We start from the raw sequence: 21777 nt of genomic DNA, 5'->3' as shown, positions 1-21777 counted from the left end.
GGAGGTAGAGGGCAGCAAAGAAGCCAAAGGCAGCAAGCTTGGAGGTGGTGATGGAAAGGAGGTTGAGCAATGATGAGAAGAGTTGACGAGAGACCAAAGCCTGAGAAAAAGGGCAGACCACAGAAGAGGAGTGGAGATCAATGGAGGGTGGTGGAGAATAGCAGAGGAACAAAGATTATAATTGATCTCAATGGATCTTGGTGGGAAAGAGCAGATTGCGGCCAGCCTCAGCGGAAAGCGGATCGCTGTGAATCTCAACAGGGAGCATATCACAACAGATCTCAATGGAGAGGAGCGGATCAAGCATTTTTTTTTCCCATACTATTGGTGATTGGAGGTGGGATCTGGCAGGTTTCGTGGAACCTGAGGAGGGTGGAGCAAGGTGCAGTGGTGGCAATCAAAGGTTGGAGATGGGGAGGGATCCGACAGAGGCAAGGAAGATGATGAAGACAATCAAGAGGACAGGGGTTGGGGGATTGGATTGGAGTCGGAGTGGGAACAATGGAGCATGGAACGGCAATGATGTTGGCAGCTGATCTATGATCTGGGGATGGTGGTGCATTGGGGTTACCAGGAGCAATGGTGCAGAGGAGATGCTATGGCAGATGTGGTGGATCAAGGTTTGCTCTGATACTAATTGACGCAAGATAGCAGAAGAGAGAGAGAGAGAGAGAGGAGAAGAAGAAGAAGAAGAGGGGAGAGAAGAGGAGAGGAAGGAAAGAAGAGCAACTCAATAACCTCCATTCTCAAAAATGCAAACTCTGTTCTCAACTAACATAGCAATAGGTTTACATACACATCCCAAAAATCTAATAAGGTAAACCCTAGAGTCCATATAAAAATAAAATTCTAGAGTCCAAACAAAATTCTAAAATCTAAATAAAAATAAAATTTCTTAATTTCCATATTTGCACCTAACATGCACCTGAAATTCCTTATTAATTGATGGTCCTCTGTCAGGTTCTCTATGTCTTACGAGGTACAAAGAAACCAAGAATTTCAAGATCATGTATATGAAGTATGTTTGTAATTTTAAACCATATATTAGACTGTTACTATTCATAGTTGTTAAATATAGAGGTTTCTGCTTGTTTGTCATCAAGCAAGTTTGGAATCATTAAATCAACTCCCCAGTCATTTGTCTCTAAAGTGGCTTTAAATTCAATGACAACCAACTATACTCTAAATGAAATTATAAGTTAAAGAGAAAGTGCAATATAAGGCTTCACACATGCAAAGAGGAACTAAGTGCAAAATTAAAATTAAAAGTTTTTGGATTACTGAACTTTTCTTCATGTACTTTCAGGAAGACTAAGAATCAATGTTTTAACCAAGATTTGCCATACTGTACCACACTAGTACTGAACCAATACATAGTACAAGAGGCATATCAACACTCCATATACCCAACCGACTTTCATACCAGCCATATCGACACTGCAATAAGATAATACTTGTAGGGGGTTAGGTACTAAGACAGTGAACCTTACTTTTAACCAAAACAACTAGCCTAGTCTACCCAGATATGACCAACACGATCAAGAAAGGGAGGTGAGTCATTGGTACTTCTAACAGATGTTGGCTTCAAGCATGATTGGTGTTGAGAGTCTTGAATTTGTTACATTTTGGATTAGGGAAAAACTCTACTTAAGTCATATTTTTCTAATGGATTTTCTAACAGCTCCATTAAGGGTGCAAATCTATCTGGTTGGATCTCAGCGCAACTACAAGCAGAAAAGAACCATAAAAACAAGGCCTTTAGCCACCCCTCTTCCACTTCATGAGAAGGCTTAAACCGGCCCTTTTCTTAGACCCAAGTTTAGTACCCTTGCATTTAAGTTTCAGATTTGTCAAGTCAGTGCTTTGAAGGCTCCTGGAAGCCCAACAGCAAAGATCTGTTATTTCTTGTAGTTGGTCATTTGTTCATATCTAATGGAATTCTAAATAAATTAGAATCCAGCACCCAGTAAGTATAAATTGCTTTCCTTTTCAACAGTCCAACTAAAACTGAGGAATCAACAAGAGACTGGTCAGACCTCCTAGCATGAATTTTAACGGCCCATATCGTCTTCCATCTGAGAAGCCCTATTAGGAACCAAACAGGTGGCTCACCGAACCAATTAAATGGTGGGGATCGGCTTGCCTACAGGCCCTTTAAAACTGGCTGGCCTTTTAAGCAGCAATTGGACATTTAAGCAGGGAACTTCATCGGTCCCTTTTTCCATGTTCTGCATACCCATCTTTCTCTCTCCCTCTCTCCTTCAATTTTATGCAAATCTTCTTTTTATTGTGATTAAAGCAAGAAAGCATGCCACAACTTTTGTTGCTTATAAGGTCTAAAATCATACATGGAATGAATATGCTGCTGATTTTCTCTGGACATCAGGTCTAAGTTCATATTAGAAATTGTTACCGATATTATAGGTCTCATAATAGTACACTATTTCGGAGCATACCGACACTGCCGTACCATACCAAACTGCGTACCAACATTATAATAGGATTTTACCAGTGTAAGATCCGATACTGAGATGGCGAACCTTAGTTCATATAATCTAAATTTGACCAAATTATATTCTACTTGTTCAAGTAATCTGCAAATGTCCATACAAAACTACAATAAATCTATTTCAAGCACAATTTTTTTTATTATTTGACTCAATGAAATTCAAAAATGGCATTTCAACCAGAAGTAATGTCTATTCAAGGGTTGGCTTAGTAAGATATTTTTGAGTTTTGACAATGGAGACCTAGCGGTGATGGGCTGGCACTGGAAAAAAAAAAAAAAAAAAGTCCAATCTAATTGCGTACTAACATGATATAACAATTAAACCATCTAAATATTATAAGACTTCTAAGCAATCATCATCATTGATCACCATACAAGACCTTCCAATCAAAACAGGATCTCCAGGCAGCCTTCTGACCTAACTAATAATAAATAAATATATCAGCTGTCAATTAATCAAAAACATGGTTCAGATATGGACCATGTTAGATACTCGAACTTTCATTGGGAGTCAAGAATTGTGACAGTTCATAATCTAGACTTTTAAGCAGCTGAAGACAATGCAATCACCAACAACCTGATAAATGAATTGCCTAAGTCACCACCTTATTTGGGGGTAGTCAAGAGTTCAAGTTCCATAAGGTGTTCCAGGTTTTTGATCACCCCTTAAATTGGGGTACACAAGTTACACCTGGAAGGAACAGAGGTGCAAGCGGGATACCATATCATACAGATCGAGCACATCGTTGTCATATGAAGGATCACAAACAGAGTGTATGACCCAAAGTACACACACAGTCACAATGATAGTGAAGTGCTGTGTTGTTTGGCCCAATTAGCCCCATTTGCCTTAATCTGATGGCAGAGTATTACATAATTCTGTCATGCAGGCATTGCATTTTTTAAGCATGGATTTTACTAGCAAAAACTATCCCATGTTTCATGACATTGAAAGGGTAGCCAAGGAAAGGGTACAACCACCAACCCGCAACCCACCCACCCCCCCAAAATAAAAAAAAGCACAAAAAAACAAAAACACCAACAATGCTCGCTTCTCAATTGTATGCAAGAATTCTCACTAACAAACATGATGTTTGATTACTGAGATCTCAGCTACCTCAGAAGGTGTCTGATGCCGAGATCTCAGTCTATCTCGGTCAAGATATGAAGTTCTGTAAAAATAGGAAAAGACAAGATTTTGCAAATCCCAACCAACAATATTACAGGAACCAAGATTATTGAGATCTCAGTTAATATCATAAACCTGACTAGATTCCATGTTAGGCTACATTTGGACGCCGAATAGCTAACCACCCCTTGAAAAACTTTTAACCATCGATATTCACTCCCTTACCAACTAACACATGAAATAACTTTAGTTGCTGTTTGGTTGGTGCTCTCATGGTTAGTAGGATAAAGTTGTGAATAAAGTAAAAATGTACAGAGGAAAAAAGAAAACCTTTTGGGGGTTAAAGTTAAATCACCAACCCCTGAAATAATTTTAACCTAGTTAAGTACTTTTTCACCTGTTGACTGAATTAGTTTGTTCATCGTTTTTTGAGTGGTGTTTGGCTGGTTCATCAGATAACCATCCGCCCTTTGACCAGCATCCAAGCACAGCTTTAAGACAGTTTATTTAACAATTTACTTAAGAAAATTAAGCTTCTAAAAGGCGAATTAGGCAATCTCGGCCAATCTTTTGATATGATATCACCAGTATATTGGGATATATCAGTCTATATTGGCAAATATAATCTGGATCAAGATACAGATTTTATCATTTCAGTGACTGCCCCTTGTACCAATAAAACCTGGTATCTCGGCTAAGATACCGGCTGAGATGAAAACCTTGCAAACATATTACATTATGACCCACCTTTGGTACTATTTTAAACCCCCAAACGACAACGATACAAAAGCATGCTGATTAATGAATCTCCATTGCATAACTTTGGTGCCAATTTTAATCTCCAAAGACAATGATACAAGAACACACTGATTAACAAATCTCTGTTGCATGACAAAAACATGCTATACTCTGCATTAAGAATAAAGGGCCATCTGCCTAAATTAAAACTCCCGATCTGCAGAATTTTTGTTCGAGCAGTAGATATTCAGGGACTGTTTTTTATTTTGGCTTTTGCAGTTTGCAGTAGCATTCTCCTCTAGAAAACAAGTGCAAACTACAAATATTATCCCCAAGCATCTTGGCACTCCCAATCAGAAATCCACTCAATTTTCCTTCACATACACGGATAAGATCCATTTAAAATAAGATCAAGTCTTCAAAAAGAGCAATGCATAAATCTACAATTATGCGTTTAATTTCTGAATCAAATTTCCTGTTTTCTAACAGCAAATTCTGAACATGTTGCTGGTTTCTAATGCTCTATTTTGACTAAAGAAGAAAACTAAAAGGGAGAGTCCTCAAAAAAGAAATATCCATCTAGGTATACAACTCTATTCCTGCAGATTCTCTTATCTGATCTTTTCCTATTTTCCTACTTGCTTCATATAGAAGATATCCTTTCGTGTGCCAAGCAATTACATTTTAACACTTATGCTGACTCTCTCTCTCTCTCTCTCTCTCTCAGCCTTCTGACTTGTGAGTTATGATTATTGTTTTGCATACTTGCTTTGTATTCGTAAAATTCATCAAAGGATCTCAAACAAAATACTGAACTTGTGGGCATTTATCCCCTTAATTGAGAAAAAAAAAAAAAAAGCTCAGCATTTTCGAATTGCTTTGTTAAGATTTTCAGGGTGGGGAAGGGGGAACTAAGAAGTACTATATAAGCCAAAACTTGTACAATATTTAGAAAATGTAAATCAATTGACAAGGATATTAATAAATTGGTGCAGAAGGTGGAAGTATGGTAAGAAGAGGACATAAAATGAGAACACACAAGAAAATACAACTAACCAAAAACTCACCTGCAAGTCATTGCAAAGAAGAGATACACCGTCAACCATGATCATATCAACATAAGGGTCTGCAAAAGTCAAAGAAGTTTGCTAGAATTATCATCCAAAGAATAATAAACTAGTTAGACTGAATTAAACAAATGGGGGGTGGGGGATGGGACTATGATAGTGCCCATAGTCACCAAACTCCTTTAATGTTAAATCTCCAGATCATCACTCTGACCAGCTCCTTAATATTTAATGCGGCTTATAGTTTTGCTGGTTTTTTCAGATTTCAATCTGCCCATGCAAAATTTCCACCACAAACAGAACAATGACGATGATGAAACAAAATCCTAGTCCCAACTCCCAAGACTGTTTTTACCAGTAGAACTATATCAATCATATAGCACTAAAAGCTGAAGTGATCAATTAGAAAAAAAGGACGATAGACTTCAAGAACAAGTTACCAAAAAGGTGTTCAACCATCTTACATCCCAAACATTTTCTTCCTCAATTTCATTATCTGGAAATGCATCATGAACAAACAGCAAGTCACAAAGAAACAGGAAGTTCATCATAGATAAATTAGCGAAAATTCTCCACTCTATAGTATCACTCCTTACTATGGAAGCAATCAATTATATCTTAACCATTAAGCAAAAGTCCACTAAATTGTTTCCAGTCAGGGCAACTTCAAATGATTATGAAGTAGAAGAAAGTTAGGGAGGTATCAAACAGAAGGTACTGGAAAAAAAGTGGGTCATAAAGGAAAAGACTGAAACCGTGATTCCTTTTTTTAACAGGATATCTTTAAAAAAACAATTTGGAAATGGCTGACATAGTATTCCATGATTAACATCGTTAAGACTCCTCTATGGATGCTTGATTATCTTAAATCTGCAATATTCCTCACCACATGTCAGAGTTGATAAGTAGATAATACTAACAAAGTGATAAAATTAAGGAATCTAAATCCACCGTCCCTATAATTTCAAAATGCCAAAAACAATTTATAGATTGATTTCTAAATTACATAATTATGGGATTTGGTGTCACCGTCTCCAATTAATTTCTCCAACTTCTACATCATTTCATTTCCTATCTTAGTCCATCACTATAATGCAGAGGCATCACAAAGCTATTATGTTTGGGAGTTCAAAACATGCTATAAAGAAAGGCATCCAGATTCAAATGGGTACTTTCTGCATCAAGACAACTCAGCAGCAATAAATTTCAAATATTTCTGTACCACGGGAATCAAGTGCATGCATGAAAATGCCTCTGAAACAGCAGTCAAGCATACAACATTGGACAGAATGGTGGTTCCAGATTAGTAGAACAGTGTTGATCGTCAAGATAACTCCGCAATCACCAAGCTATAAAACAACCAAATATTACAAAATCTGACATATACCATGCATGTGAATAAAATAGGATCATTTATATAGTCAAAAACTGTTGTTGCTCCCATTTTACCAATGCAACTTAAGTGCAAATGCGAAAACAAACACTTGATAGGCCACAGACCATAACCAGGATAGCTTTGTAAATTAATTATAAGAACTCGACCACTCTGGTTTGACTCACATGAAGATTAGAAACTAAGACTAAAATTATTCTGTAAACATTCAACTAGCAAATTGACATACATGTGTGCTTTGCATCATCGCATGACACCAGCAAAGCTACTAAAAGTTAGAGTTGTGTTTCAACATCATGACAAAAAGTCAACAATCATATGGCATCCAGCCATCAAATACCAGGCCCAAAACAAGATAGATTGTCACACTGTTAACCATGCACATCTCATCCTAAAACCTACATAGTGGCACCTCTGGAAGAATAGAAAGCAGAGCTTAAACCATAAAAAGGCTACACATTACTGTCTCCTTTATCACATGGAAAAGCAGTGGAGACCATATAGTATTAATGATGGTTTTAAACCCCAGTGGGATGGGGGGTGTCCCTGCCATCCTATCTCGCTCCTATGAGAAAACAGAAATTGGGACAAGGAGGGGCCCAAAACACACCTAAGTAGGGTGAAATCATTCTAAGGCTGGGATAAAGAGAGAAACAAAGAAGCAACAAAGGAAGAAAGGAAAGAAAGAAGAAAAAGATGATGATGAAGAAGAAAAGAAAGAAAAGAAGGAACGAAGAAAAGGGGAAAGAAAGGAAGGAAGGAAGAAGAAAAGAAAGAGAAGGAAGGAAAGAAGGAAGAAGAGAAAGAAAAAAGAAAAAGGAAAGAAAAAATGGAAGAGTGAAAGAAGAGAGGAAGGAAGAAGAGAAAGAAAGAAAGAAAGAAAGAAAAAGAACGAAAGAAAGGGGAAAAGAGAGGATGGAGGGTACCTACCATGGTGCTCAACTGAGATGGCTGCCAAGATGGGTGGGATGTTCGGCACTACATTCCATGTACAAACCGAGACGCCACCATCCCATCATGGGTGTTTAACAATGTGGTTTTAACAGAATTCATAATTAATGGACCAGTAAATTCAAGTTAAGTCTCCCATCTGCTCATATACTAGATATTAATGCCATTGGCAAAGGCACAGTTGCAACGAGTGAATAATGTAGTCATTGGGAAAAAAGTATGATTTGGAAGGAGCAGAAGATTCAATCCTTGGATTATCAATCTGGTAATCATGATAAATGATGGCTGTCAAGACATTGGAGATGGATAAACAAATAGGCATAGTTCATGTCACTCTTGGTGAAGCATGGCTGATGCCACAACCTTAGAGGAGAGAGCATTTTGTTTTCATGTTCACAGTGATAAGTGAGACCTGAAGTTGCATTACATGAACAAACATGTCCTGTTTTGTGTTATGATTGACTATGGGGAGAGGAAAAATGGGGAGGGGTTAAGTTTGATATAATCTTGTCGCATTTCGTTGACACACCACCCAAAAGAGTTAACAAGTTAAATCATAAAAGTTGACAAAACTCCAAACACTGATGCAGCTATATAAACAATCAAAATGAAAGCTGAGCATGCATTGTTGCTGTGACATCAAGTAATAAAATAAGTTAAAGGCAATGACTTTAACAGAACATCAAAATACAAAGTTTAGATCATAACCCATTTTGCATGTGTGGCAATTAGAGTTTGTACCATAAAAAAAACTCCAGCCAAGACAAGTTCATCTCAATAGCATCAAAGACATATCATCATTGTCATGCAAACCCTTTATTATCAAATTGGATCTGACCATGTAGTAAAATTGTTAGCGTCGAAAGCCTACTGAAAAGTGCAGAATTTAACAACCAACCATCAACCTAAGCTCAATCCCTTGAGATTCTAAGAATCAGTGGTAAATCTTGGGAAATACAATTTTAGACAAGAAAGAGGCCCACTGTCAAACCAAGCTGGCCCGTGGATGAGCACCCACAACTCCCTTGTTTGTTGCAGTCAAACCTTGGAGTAGTAAACCACTAAACTTTTCCTAGATTTTGAGATATTCTGGATGAAGATGAGATGACAAGTTATGGTTTGCCTGAGGAATTGTGGAATCTACAAAGAATTTACTGACAGGTCCAAATGAGAAACATATTCCTATGAGACATGCAGAGCACAATGAAAGATACAATCATACTCCAGTTTAAGATTTCTTCTAGTAAACCAGCAAATCGCCACCATCACTCTGGTCATGGTAGACTACTAGTCTTTTGCTCTTGCATCTTAAGATCAAGTGCCTATAAGCTTCTTACAAAGAGAAGTTCATACTTTAATTCAGACATCGTCGCAAATTCTTTTCTAAATCATGTATTACATAAACTTCTTGAAACCCACAAAGTATTTTTCAAATTTTATCTAAGTTCCCAATTTTGTTACAATTTGCTATAGATGTGTATGAAAAGACAATTGAAAGATATGTGTCGAGTTCCTCTTAATCTATTAATTTTTTGAATTAATGGTGCATTATGGAACACCGTACCGAGCCAAACCATCCGATACACCCCATACCAAAACATACCGGGGCAAAATCGGTATGGCTCCACCCTGGTTTTCGAAAAACAGACCAAACTGTCCTAAACCAATCCAAACCATCTGGTTCAGATCCGTTCACCCATCATTCTAATAAGTTAGATGGCTAGGAAGGCTCTTCCGAACCTTCTCAAGCCATTTCCCCTTCTTTTCAACATCTCCCCTTCAAAAAATCAAAAAGCAGCCCAAAAATAAGAGGAAACATTGGATTAAGGGGTCCTTCTTTTGTGGGTAAATACCATGAGAAAGTTGGTCAATTTTCCCATTGACCAACTTACCCATGTTCTCACATTTTTCAAGATAAGTAAGTTACTTTACCATGGGCAATATTTACACATAAAATGGGAGAAAGTTTTACTCATCCAAGGGGCGGCTAAATTATTTTTCCATCAGCCAGTAAAGTAAACATTTAATGTTGTGCCTAAAATGCCCATCCCAATTTCTAAAATCTCCATCATTCAATGCTTAATAACTTAGTCAAATCTAAAAAGCATAAGGGATATCACGAGAAATATGGATAAATTTTACCAACTCATCCAGAAAAGTAGTAATATAAAAGAACATAGATAACAAATTCCGAAGCCACTTTCCTATGTATAAAAGAACATAGGTAAATTATTTTTCTATCTAAATATTGCCTGAGAAATATTTATCCAGAAAAGTATGGATTCTCATGCAAATCTTTGACCTACAAAAGAACGGACCCTAAAAGTATGTAACCTTCTCCCCCATCTCCCCTCCTCTTTTTTTTTTTTTTTTGAGGCCGGATATTCCAAGAAATTAGAAAAACAACAAGAGATCATGTCAAAATTTTTAATTTTGGCATGATTTTATTATATGTTGTAAATCTATGGATGATTTATACAATGATGCTAAAATCATTAATTTTCGTTAAGTATATAATTTTTAAATTTAAAAATATATTTTTTAATTAAAAAATATTTTAAAAAATATAATTCGAAAAATAACTATAAAATCAAAATATTGTTTAAGAACATGCAAGCTACTCTCAGCATAAATTTATTGTCTGTTTATGAAAGTTTTCATGCATCATGCACATAGCAACCTAGGCCTAAGTTTGAATAAAAATGATAAATAAATATCTTTTCATGTATGCGCAGGGGCTTAGAAAAATATACACATAGAATTTATGATAGGGTTATATATGGATCTATGCTCAAATTAGTTTTCTGATTTTTTGAAATTTAAAATTTTCAAATTAAATAACTAATAAATATCAAATTAATTCAAAAGATTATAATAAATTAGTACTACATATTGGATAATTTAGAATGAGGTACAAAACAAATTTTTCTAAATTTATGATATTTAAAATATTTTTTTATTAAAAATATTTTAAAATAGAAATAATTATGAAAAATTATAATTATGTATTACATAATTTAGAAGCATTCTCAGCAGTAGAAAATATATTTTTCTTAAGATAATAAAATTTTATTATATTTATAAAAATACTAAATTGATGTGCTTCTTAATCTTGTAGGAACGGATCCATCGAGGAAGAACCCAGAGTATGACATCTATTAAGATCACAAGCCAATGCTTTCGGATCAGCACCACTAGAAATGCAATTGATATAATACAAAATTTGAGAGATAATTAAGTTAAAGCAACACTTGATTAGTAGCTACCCCGATATAGCCACGTGTCATAAATATCCACAGGAGATCTGGCATATGATTTAGAAGTATTTCATTGATTTCAAAGTAGTGAAAGAGAAGGCTTCGAAGAAGAAGACAGAGATAGACTGCTAAGCCACAGAGCCATCTTCCTATCACTCCAAGAAGTCAGAGAAGACCTCCACTTCAAATGACGAGGAGGCAATAGATCCAAGCTGCCATTGATGCAAGCTTAGAAGATCCGTGATAGCTTGAGGAGTTGGCCAGACATAAGGTTCGATTTGGACCATCATATTATGAGTCTGGATCAAGCTCTGCAACTATCAAAGGAGAATCAGAGTTCAGGAGGACCTCCTCAGTTTGGAGGAACATCAATAAAGATGGTAGCCATATTGCATTTGCACTAGAAAATTTTGGCAGTGGGAAGAACTCATCTAGAGAGATTCCATCAGGTGCCACCATCTATGACTTGGATTCCCAGCAATAATTCAAAGCAACAGAGGATTGATAGTATGTTAAAGAATGACAGAAAAATATATGTGGTGAGCTATTGGATCCTGATTTCAATTCAACTACATCCCAACAAATATGACAGGCAGCACATACTATCGCTCTGCCATTTTAGCCATAAAGACTACTAGACTGGATGTAGATCCTCTAAGACCAAAAGACAATTTATGGTGACCTTCTTGACAACAAGTTAGAAAATTGGATTTCATCCTATCAGAACAAGTGGCCCACATATGGAGCGACGGTAATGTGTAACAATTGGACTGGTCCTACTAGATGAAGCATCATCAACTTTCTGACATACTATAATAGAAAGATATAGTTCCACAAGTCAAGTGATGCTTTTGATCAGGTGCATGATGCCATGTACATTCTGAGATTGATGGAGGAGATAATTGATCAGATAAGATAGCAAAATATAGTGCATATTGTCACCAATAATGGGCCACAATACAAGACCACAGGAGAGATCCTGATGGAGCGGCAATTGTAGATTTGTTGGACCTTATGTGCAGCACATTGTATTGATCTCATATTGATGAATATTGGAAAGTTTCGTGAAGTGCAACAAATAGTGGAGTCAACGTTGGATATCACTAGATTCATCTACAACCACACATGCATCCTGTCACTTATGCGGAGATACACAAGGAGAGAGATCCTAAGATCAGGTGTGACCTGGTTTGCTATAAACTACATAGCACTTGATAACTTTTTAGATAAGAAAGCAGGTCTGCATCAACTGTTTGTCAATGTCGAGTGACGGGAGAGCAAAAAAAACCAACATGAAAAAGAGTCATATCAAGGACTTAAGGACGAGGCAGACATTCTAAACAAGGGTCGAGAAGATAGTAAAGGCTATCCACCTTTATATGGGGTGCTTCGGACCGAAGACATTAAGAGATATCCCCAAATGTGCTTCTTATATCACATGATAGAGAGCACAGAAAATCAGATTAGGATGGCAGTCGAAAACATGTCCAAGAGTACATCAACATCATTGAACGATGGTGGGACTACCAGATGGATAAAGACATGCAACTAGCAAATAAGAAAGAAATCAATAAAATTACTACTTTTGTACTTATACAACTTTACGTACATAATTATAAAATCAATCTACAGTTTACTACCTGAATCCGAGTTCCAATACACCATACCTGAGATAGACATGGATGAGAAGCTTCTGATCACCCTACGTAATGGGATACATAAGATGGAGCTCAATCCAAAAATCGCAACTGTGTCTAAAAGAGATAGGTTAAGTGGTATATTTTTTGTTAACTCTATCTTCAACCAGTAACATATGCTCACAAGTATATTTTTCACGGGCAAAAATATTTAGAGAGGGCACTGAAAGTTTTGGAGACAAATCAACTATCATAATCAAACACAAGATAACCAAATAGATTAGATATCAATGACGACAACTCTTACCTGATGTTATATAGAAACTAATATGGTACATTATGATATAGTCTTATACGTAATTTTGCTCAATGCTTTTGCAACTGAATGATGGATTCATTTTGATTTATTGGCAAAAAATCTAAAGCGACCTACCATCTAGATCCTCTCCTAGATGATCTCCTCAAGTGATTGCGAGCACAATTGATCGACCTTCGCCCTCATCCACAACAAAAAAAGGAACCATCTAACACAGAGACACCTCGACGACCTTTTATACGTTCACCACAATCTGAGGTTAAGGCTGAAATGCATTCAAAAAGAAGTTGAGCTGAAATACTTAGACCCAACTGTAGATGCATTTGTTAGTAATGACAAATCCGATAATCAGATGAACTGTGAGCCAGCAGCAGAAGCCAAAGCTTTATGAGTCAGAATCACCTTCATGACCAGCTAGTTTTGTAGCTAGCAAGATTAGGGTGGATGCTGAGTGATGGGCTATTGGCAACATTCTACGTAGGCTCCCAACTGATCAGCCACAACTAGAAGGGCCATTAGAGACTCATTTATCGCATGACTCCATGTCCAAGACATCAACGTAAAGATTTGACCAAGAGATGCTTAGATAAGGTCGGCATGCTACATAGCATCTCAAAGAGGAGGACATCCATCCTCGCAACATAATTAGCCAAAGCAAGGCAAGAGAGAAGGGCAGACAATTGTTCAGCAGAGACAGAAAAAGGAAAGGCAGTTGCAGTCTCGATGAAAAGAGTGGAGTTAATTCACTCAGATTCAGACACCAGAGAGAGCATGATTGATAATTCTGATGGTATTGAATCTAGTGGTTAGGAAGGGAGTGCATGACAGAAGACCACCGTATATAATATACAGCCACGGGATGGTCTTCGATTCACTGATAAGTCTCAATTTATGTATACCCCACAAGCTAGGGATCACGATGCACGAGCTCGTAGAGCCCACGAGAATACGATAGCATACAGATAATGGACCCATCGAGATCATTCAATATACGATATAGCTGCAAATATCCTCACATGTAGAGTAGGATCCGTGGACATATCAGGTTCATCATCGTATTCTGGATCCTATGGTTCGCAGTCACATATAGCTTATGATCCATAGAGATATAGATATAGTGCGCCCAACGCATCATCTTCAAGTAGCTACTATCCTATACAGTCCAGAGCATCCTTTTATGGGTCAGATTTTGCTATTGGTATATTCAGATGAGCTCCGCCACAATCGTACTATCAATTTGAGCACACCTCTCAGAGCCACACTTCAATAAGAGATTTGCGACCGGTTACCATCTAGTGTGCATACCTTATAGGATGAGCATACAGGACTATAATGCCGCTTGGATAGAGAGAGGTTGATGTTCCTCTTGATGATGCAAATGATCCGGATCAAGATTCGCGGACTCGGTACCGAAACCTATATCGGTTGCCGATCGATACAGTACTGTACCGTATCATACCGAACTGTCCCGTACTGATAATAAAAAATCAAAAAAAAATCCCATCCAATGACACAAAAAAATAAAGAAAATCGGACCGAAGCGGATCAAACCGCCCGATATCGGGGGGTTCAGGCCAATACCATACCAAACCGATCGATTCGGTCTGGTTCAGACCATTTTTCAAAAATTCGATCTAAATGAGACCGGTTCCCTGCAGCTACAGTACGGTGTAGGGTGTGCCGATCGGTTTGGACATGTACGAAATACCATGATCCGGATATTTATGAACACATCGATAAGCAAAGAGATGCTAGATCTCGATATATATATTTAAATACATACAACCAATTGTATCATTTTAGAGTTATATATTATTAATTAATTTGAGCATATTAAAGTTCGATAACACCTAGTCCTTGTAAGGTTGTCCCTAAAGATCAACGTCGTGCATGATTAAGGGTGTACCGGAATGATAGAAACATCAATAGCATCAAAACCATTAATTTGAACTTAAAATCATTCCAAAAATCATGAATCTCAAAGATGACAAAGCCAAAGAACTAATATGTGAAGAGCCTAAGATTGGTTTTATCATGTGAAGAGTTTATAAGGATCCATCATGCAACAATACCACCATCTAAGACTTGTTAATTGAAAATCTGTTAGTTGATGATCCATTGGACTTCTCAAAGCCAAAAGATCAAAATAATGAAAATCCATGCGAGGAGCATACATGGCAAGATCAAGTTAGTAATGTAAAATCAATGATCAAAATCAAGCCAAATGAAGATCCATTCCTCACTGATTTGCTTGATTCCTTGAAGATCGCCATCAAACAAATGATCCATGCCTTGTTTCTTTGTAAAACAATGCACATCAAACAAACAATCAAATCATAAAGACTCAGTGGAAGATCAAGCTTTTGGAGAAAGAACTCAGGGACAAGAGCCATGTAGCCAAAGCGAATGATGCGAGACATAATTGCATGGCATTCAATAGCCTGAATTTTGCTGATTTGAATTTCTTTAATTGTAGCCTTTAGATCAAAATCATTAGAGTGTTTTGAAGTCCAATAATACCCACTCAAAAACATATCCGGGAGTCAGTTTAGGTAAGTTTAGGGGTCAGTTACTATTCACATGACTGTTGAGGGATTTGTGATGCTACAGTACCCACGAGTTGTTAGGGGTCAATAAGTTGTTTGTTTTAGAAATTTATTAGCTATCTTTTTAAAGATTCCCAATAGGATTAAGTTGTCTGTTTTAGAAATTAATTAGCTATCTTTGTAAAGAGTCCCAAGAGGATAAAAATTCATTAACTTGTTGGTCAAGCTTGTGAATTATAACAAGGGTCTAGAAAAAGACTTGTATGCTATTTCTTTAAAAAAAATGAATAGACAGGTTGACGCCAAGTTCAGTCATCTTATTTCCTACCCAACCCGCCCCCGCCCCCCCGGCCACATCTTCCCTCCTCTCTATAACTCTCTCCTATTGTCCTACATCAGTATTGACTAATAAAATCCTAAATAAAATAAAACAGTCCCTGTCTTACACCTTCTCTCAGAATAAACAATACAAATGCTATCGCATATTAAGAATTGTTAAGAATCTGGGGTGGCCTAGCATGGTTCTAAGATAAACACATAATAGCATATAGATCTTACTTACATGACATTCTGTTTTGTCATGCAAATGGCATTATATATAGCCTATCAAGTTATCATGCATCACACTATATCACACAGTGCATGCTAATTGTTTTAATGCTAGAATTGGTTACTGTTTCTTCCCTTCTTTACTTCTGTATGGTGCTACATATAATCTAGGAAGTTATCATGCGTGAAACTATATCAAGTGGTGCACGCTAATTGTTTTAAATGCTAATATTTGAAACAATTTCTTCCCTTTGTTATTTCCAAATATGAACTACCTACCCAATGTGGTACATGCACAATTTACTCATTTAAAGTATTGAAGACAAGGTCTGAATTATGACATTCCAGAAAACACAGTGACCCTGACCCTAAGTACAAATAACAAATGATGTAGCACCTCCAAGATGCTGGTACAAATACCCAGAAAAATAAAACCCCGAAGACAAAATTGTTTACGTGCTTTAAATTTCGAGCTATCAAGCCATAAACATGTGTCAAATGGGATTCGATTTCTTAGGGATGTCTATAAATGTACAAGGTTGAAGCTAGAGAAGCAAGTGTTCAGGAGCACAAGTCTTACTTCTTAAAATTTCCAAAGCTTGATAAGTTCAGGTCAATGGTACACTTCGATGTAAATATCCATACATCGACACATAAAATTATCAAAAAATGTAGAGCTTAAGGGCTAATCCAAAAGCAAAAGCATAAGCATTAGTCCAACTATTGATTTCAACAGTAAGATCTTTACAACAGAACTAAGAAGAGAGAATGAAAAGTTTGAGCAAATCAACCCTTATATTGTTATCATATTACAATCCAGTTATTTACGTACGAAAGAAGTTCTAAGGAGCAGTTACAAAATGTAATATTTCTTCAACTGGGATACAATAAGTCACATAACTTGCCTTTGTATCTATTGTAAAGCTCTTCAAGATGTCTAGAATCTGTCACTGCTCTAATTTGTGGTTGGCTATAGAAAAAGTCAAAAGCCCCCTCTAGATGCCAATCACTGGCTTTCAAAGCCTGAAGAGCAACCTTCTCACTGCACCATCCAAAAGCATGACTTATAAGATCTTAATGCATAGGAAACAACAATTATTGCATAACATTAACAAACTAATAGCTGAAATTAACTAAATATTCAACACATTCTGGTCATGCACAGGATGCAAAATATAAAAAATTAAATAAATTAAGATCACACATTAATGACCATGTTGAATGACTCAAATCATCTAAGGAATTGGAAATTTGAAATTAAGAATGACATTAGAATCACTTCAGAAAAGGGAGAAGATTGTTAATGGACTATAATGATGGAGGACTCATATAAAAGCTTCAAGTAGGAATGGCATTTCTCATTGGGGATCAAACCCACATATTATATTTAGTGAAGGGACAAAGTTTGAATGAGTTTTAGAAAATGTGATAATAAATAATCCCATAAATAATCAAAAGAGGAAGATTTTCAGGCAAAATTAAGATCAAACAAAATGTTATAATAAAAATAACCATAGCAAAGCAAATATGGAATAAGGTCATCAACATGATGGAGATGAAGGTGGGTAGACTAAGGCATAAAATAGCAAAAGGAAAAATCTGACTAAAATGAATGGGTCTCTAATGTAACAGAGAGAAGAGGCTTCAATACAAATCGAAAGGTTCTTTGCTTGAAGCAATTCAGGAGAAATCATGCTTCAATGATCTAATGACTGTGAGATATAGGAAATCCAAAGGCAGAAGCAAGTGGAGCTGAGGTAAGCGATGCCTACCCAGGGCACCTCCAAAAGAAAAAGCCCTCCAAATACTTTGAATGACCACCAAAATCTAAGCATCCTCCCCACTACTCCTTGCCCACCCCACCACTCCTTGCCCACCCCACCACTACCACCGTGCAACCAACCCCCCCCCCCCCCAACCCCCCGAAAAAAAACCCACACCACCCCCAAAATCTAGCAGAAAACCATCCACCTATACCCACAAGAATGACAAGTTAGATCTAATTATGTCAATGAAAAACAATAGTAGTTATCTCATACTTTTAGACATCCAGATTGGAATGAGATTATTATTCAATAAAAAAAGGAAACATTCACCATTTATTATTTGGCTTAATATCATCGTATTGGAAAACTTAAATTGTTGTCAAATTAAAAAGTTCGATGGCAATAATAGAACAGCCAAATCTGGTGAGATGCCCAATTATGTCTTGCCATATATCTCCTAAAGCACATTTAAAGTTTCCATCCTCGTTCACAACCTAATTCTCCTCTCTCATACCGATGATTCACTTCTCCACTTTACCATGATAATGGTCAGACTACCACCTATATTACTTTCTTTTTCCTCTCTTTTTACCATGCCCATGCAAGTGAAAGAACCATGAAAATGTTGTGATTAAAGAGAAGAGAGAGTCTATCAAGCTAGGATGTTCTGTTTATGATTAAACATAAGAGAGATTTTTGCAACGCACGTGACAGAATAAAATGCAAGGCTATAATTAAAGAGAGAATAGGGAGTCAACAATACCAAATTAAAAAGAGGAGAGAGAATCTACTGAGATAGTATGTGTGATCTATTTGATACACATCATTCAAGTTAAAAGATAAATAAACAAAGGAAGAGCAAGTAAATATAGTTCTTTCTTTTTTATTGCGATTTCTTTCTTTTTTATTGCTCAGTTAATTTTTTTTTTTTTTTAATCACAGGGCATGTGAGGAAACAATATGAAAGCCAAGGACAATGGGAGCAATTGTGTTTATTTTTTCTTTCTTTTCTTTTTTTGGCATGGGGATTGCAAGATAAGGTGAGGCTTCAAAGCCAGCCTCCAAGCCTTAGGAATTATATAAAATAAAACAAATTTGACATATATGGTATGTTTTTAATAACTGTTCCACTACGTGAAACCTTCATTGTGTTTAAAATACATCCAGATTCAAAACACAAATCAATTACAACCGATATATACTACATCCATCATAATGCTAATATGCAACTATTTTGGCCACTGTTGTTTGATGATATCCTGCATTCAAGAGTTTAAACACAAAAGAAATAGTACTTTAAAATGAATTCCTCCAAAAACCATCATTTTACTGTTACGAGCCATTATGTTTTCTTTTGACCTTCAGACATATGAATAATTTAGATCAACAAAATAATTTTAAAATCAATTTTTAATATTTTTCATATCAAAATCATAATAAATAATTATAATTTTAGATCATCACAATTATAAATCCATAGCAAAATTGTTATAATCATGTCAATACATTGTCCTTAGCAACCCCACCACATCACCCCCCCCCCAAAAAAAAACAAAAAGGTGGGGGAGGGGGGGGTTTAAAATTTTGGTTTCTTCACTGGCAGTATCAGAGATGACCGCAGCAGCAGTTGAATGGAATCAATGGGTGGTTAATAGATAACAAATTAAAAATTCATATTTTGTTCACCCACAAATTACGAATTTGACAAGCAAGAAACCAGTGGAATGATTGAGTTTGCATTTTATGCTCAAATTATGTATATGCACCTAAAGTCTTCTCACTCTTCCCCTTCCAATCCTATTCCTTCTGTTTCAGTGTGAGAGACAGCATAAAAATACTGTAAAATGGTTGCAAGGTTATTATTATGTAATTCACATGCAGAGCAAGAACTATTTTTATGTTCAATCTTCATTAATGAATCCATGCAGAATATGATACCACTCCCATCAATAAATAGCCTATAATGATGTCAATCGAACCCAACCATGACAAACCTAGGTTGATCCAACATATCCAGACCCATTAGCAAAATTGAAGGAAAAAGATAAGACTGAGGAAGTTTGACAACATGCATTAATCAGAAGCATACCTGGTTCCAGTTATTGCCATAAACTGCTGAACTTTGTCACGATGTCCTCTTCCCAATTTATGCTGTCAGAAATATATACAAATTTACTGAGAGGCAGTAAGAACTTACTCGAGTCAAAAGAGCTAGCAAAAAATATTTTTTTTTTCTTTTTGCAACGTTGAGTTCAAGCCTGCAGCATAGTTCATAGCAAGAATATTTACAAACTCAAGATCCAACACAGCTCACCCATTTTGTAATCAAAAATAAAGAAATAAATGACCAAGAGATTTACGAAATGATAAGCAACTCAGCAGCAAATATGCGTTCTTTAGATTTCAATTTTTTGTGGAAACAGCTTCAAATTGATGAAATGTATTCCTTTTATGCAATTGGCTCGAAGACTTTAGCTATCAAAAACTCCAAACTTGCTGCAAATAAGAAATCTTTGACTGCAGAGAACATCTTTCACCTTTTATTGTTCCGCAAAGAATTTATAATCTAGAAGAGGCATATACATAACTTCAAACCATTCATGGGTAGGCCAAAAATTCATATTAGCAAGACGATACGCAACTACAGAATATAATAAGAATTTATCAAACAAATTCCAATATAATATATATATACACACACACACACACACAAAATCATTCATCTAAATCAACAAAAGAGGAATTCCCAAGCAATAACACTGCTCGAAAGGAAAGGAAAACTAATACGAACAATATAGGTAAAATAAGGAAGAAAACTTCGTGAGAATATAGAAAAATGGGAAGAAGAAAAATAGCCATGAGATCGGAATCTCTGACCAAGAACTGAACGAGAGGTCGATTATAGTGTGGAAAAATCGCACGATACTAACCATGTTGAGTTCGTCGAGGAACACCGAGAAATCCGAAAAAAAATCGATCGAAAAGGCGTCGGAGAGAAGAGAATTAGGGTTCGGAAATGTGTTCTTTCCTCTCTCTCCAGCCCCTTTCCTTTCTTCCTCTCCGCACCCTTCTCACTTGGCCCCGGACCAGCGTCCCAAAGGGAGCTGGAATTATTTCCACCACAGAAAGTAAAATGCCCTTACTCTTTCATTTATTATCAAAAGCATTTCATTCCATTCATTGTAATATAAAGGCAAACGGAGGGCCATTTCGTGAAATGGATCGTGAGAGGACAGCGACGGAATTGATGGAGCGGTTCTGGGAGCGAATACCGGGTGCGCTCCGCGTGTTGATATCTGAAAGGAGCTGTCATCTCGGCTGTCGATTTAAGAACGGGCGGTTAGAAATGGATTGGTCCGCAGTTTAGGCCTCCACTTATCCGAGCAGCTGCGTTTCATGGGCCCAAGATGAGTCATGGATGATGCTTATTTTGGATGTGGCACTACGCTGCATCTAATTTTGTAGTCGAAGTCATGAACATGACACGTCGGATGGGACCCTCCCATCATGTCGTGTGGTGCTCTTGGCAAACGCGGCAGACAAACCTTCATTTAGGCATATTTTAAGATAGATACGGAGTTTGCCGAAACACAAACTCCAGTTGATGTATTGATGTTGCAGAATTATCTACTTTCTGATCCAACCTCTTCTCCAGAAGTCACTATAAAATATCTATTGATGACCCAACAAGATCATCATGAATATCAAAGAAGAATCTAAAAATCAAAAGTGAAGCAGTGCAATGTCATCAATTTTAGTCCGACCTTCAGATTGGATATTTACTGACCTTTGAGTCGGAATCCATCTGACGACAAAAAATGATGCTCGATGAGATGTGATATGCTTAAGATGGAGCTTTGATTCTACCCTGATATTAAACAGCCAGTCTATTTGATCATGCTGATGATTCTTGAAATCT

General features: G+C 36.7%; 1 protein-coding gene across 3 annotated transcripts in view; it reads right to left on the bottom strand.

Annotated features, from left to right (window-relative positions):
• Window positions 1–20965, bottom strand: part of LOC105033597 (uncharacterized) — a 30081-nt gene extending 9116 nt beyond the window's left edge. For 2 of the 3 annotated variants that reach the window (XR_012136509.1, XM_010908461.4), the window contains exons 1-4: window positions 20789–20965; window positions 19948–20009; window positions 16998–17134; window positions 5444–5502 (exon numbers count right to left, since the gene is read on the bottom strand). Coding sequence is in view for 2 of the 3 variants with exons in the window: in XM_010908461.4 (XP_010906763.1) it covers window positions 5444–5502; window positions 16998–17134; window positions 19948–20009; window positions 20789–20791 (261 nt within the window). In the remaining variant the exon portion in view is untranslated. Of the gene's footprint in view, window positions 1–5443; window positions 5503–16997; window positions 17135–19947; window positions 20117–20788 lie in introns of all 3 variants that reach the window. The other variant, XM_073248131.1, reaches the window with a different exon arrangement.
• Window positions 20966–21777: the final 812 nt, after the last annotated feature.

Source organism: Elaeis guineensis, chromosome 13, assembly GCF_000442705.2.
Source record: "Elaeis guineensis isolate ETL-2024a chromosome 13, EG11, whole genome shotgun sequence".
NCBI classification, from domain to species: Eukaryota; Viridiplantae; Streptophyta; class Magnoliopsida; order Arecales; family Arecaceae; genus Elaeis; species Elaeis guineensis.
This window is presented reverse-complemented; position numbering and strand designations above follow the sequence as displayed.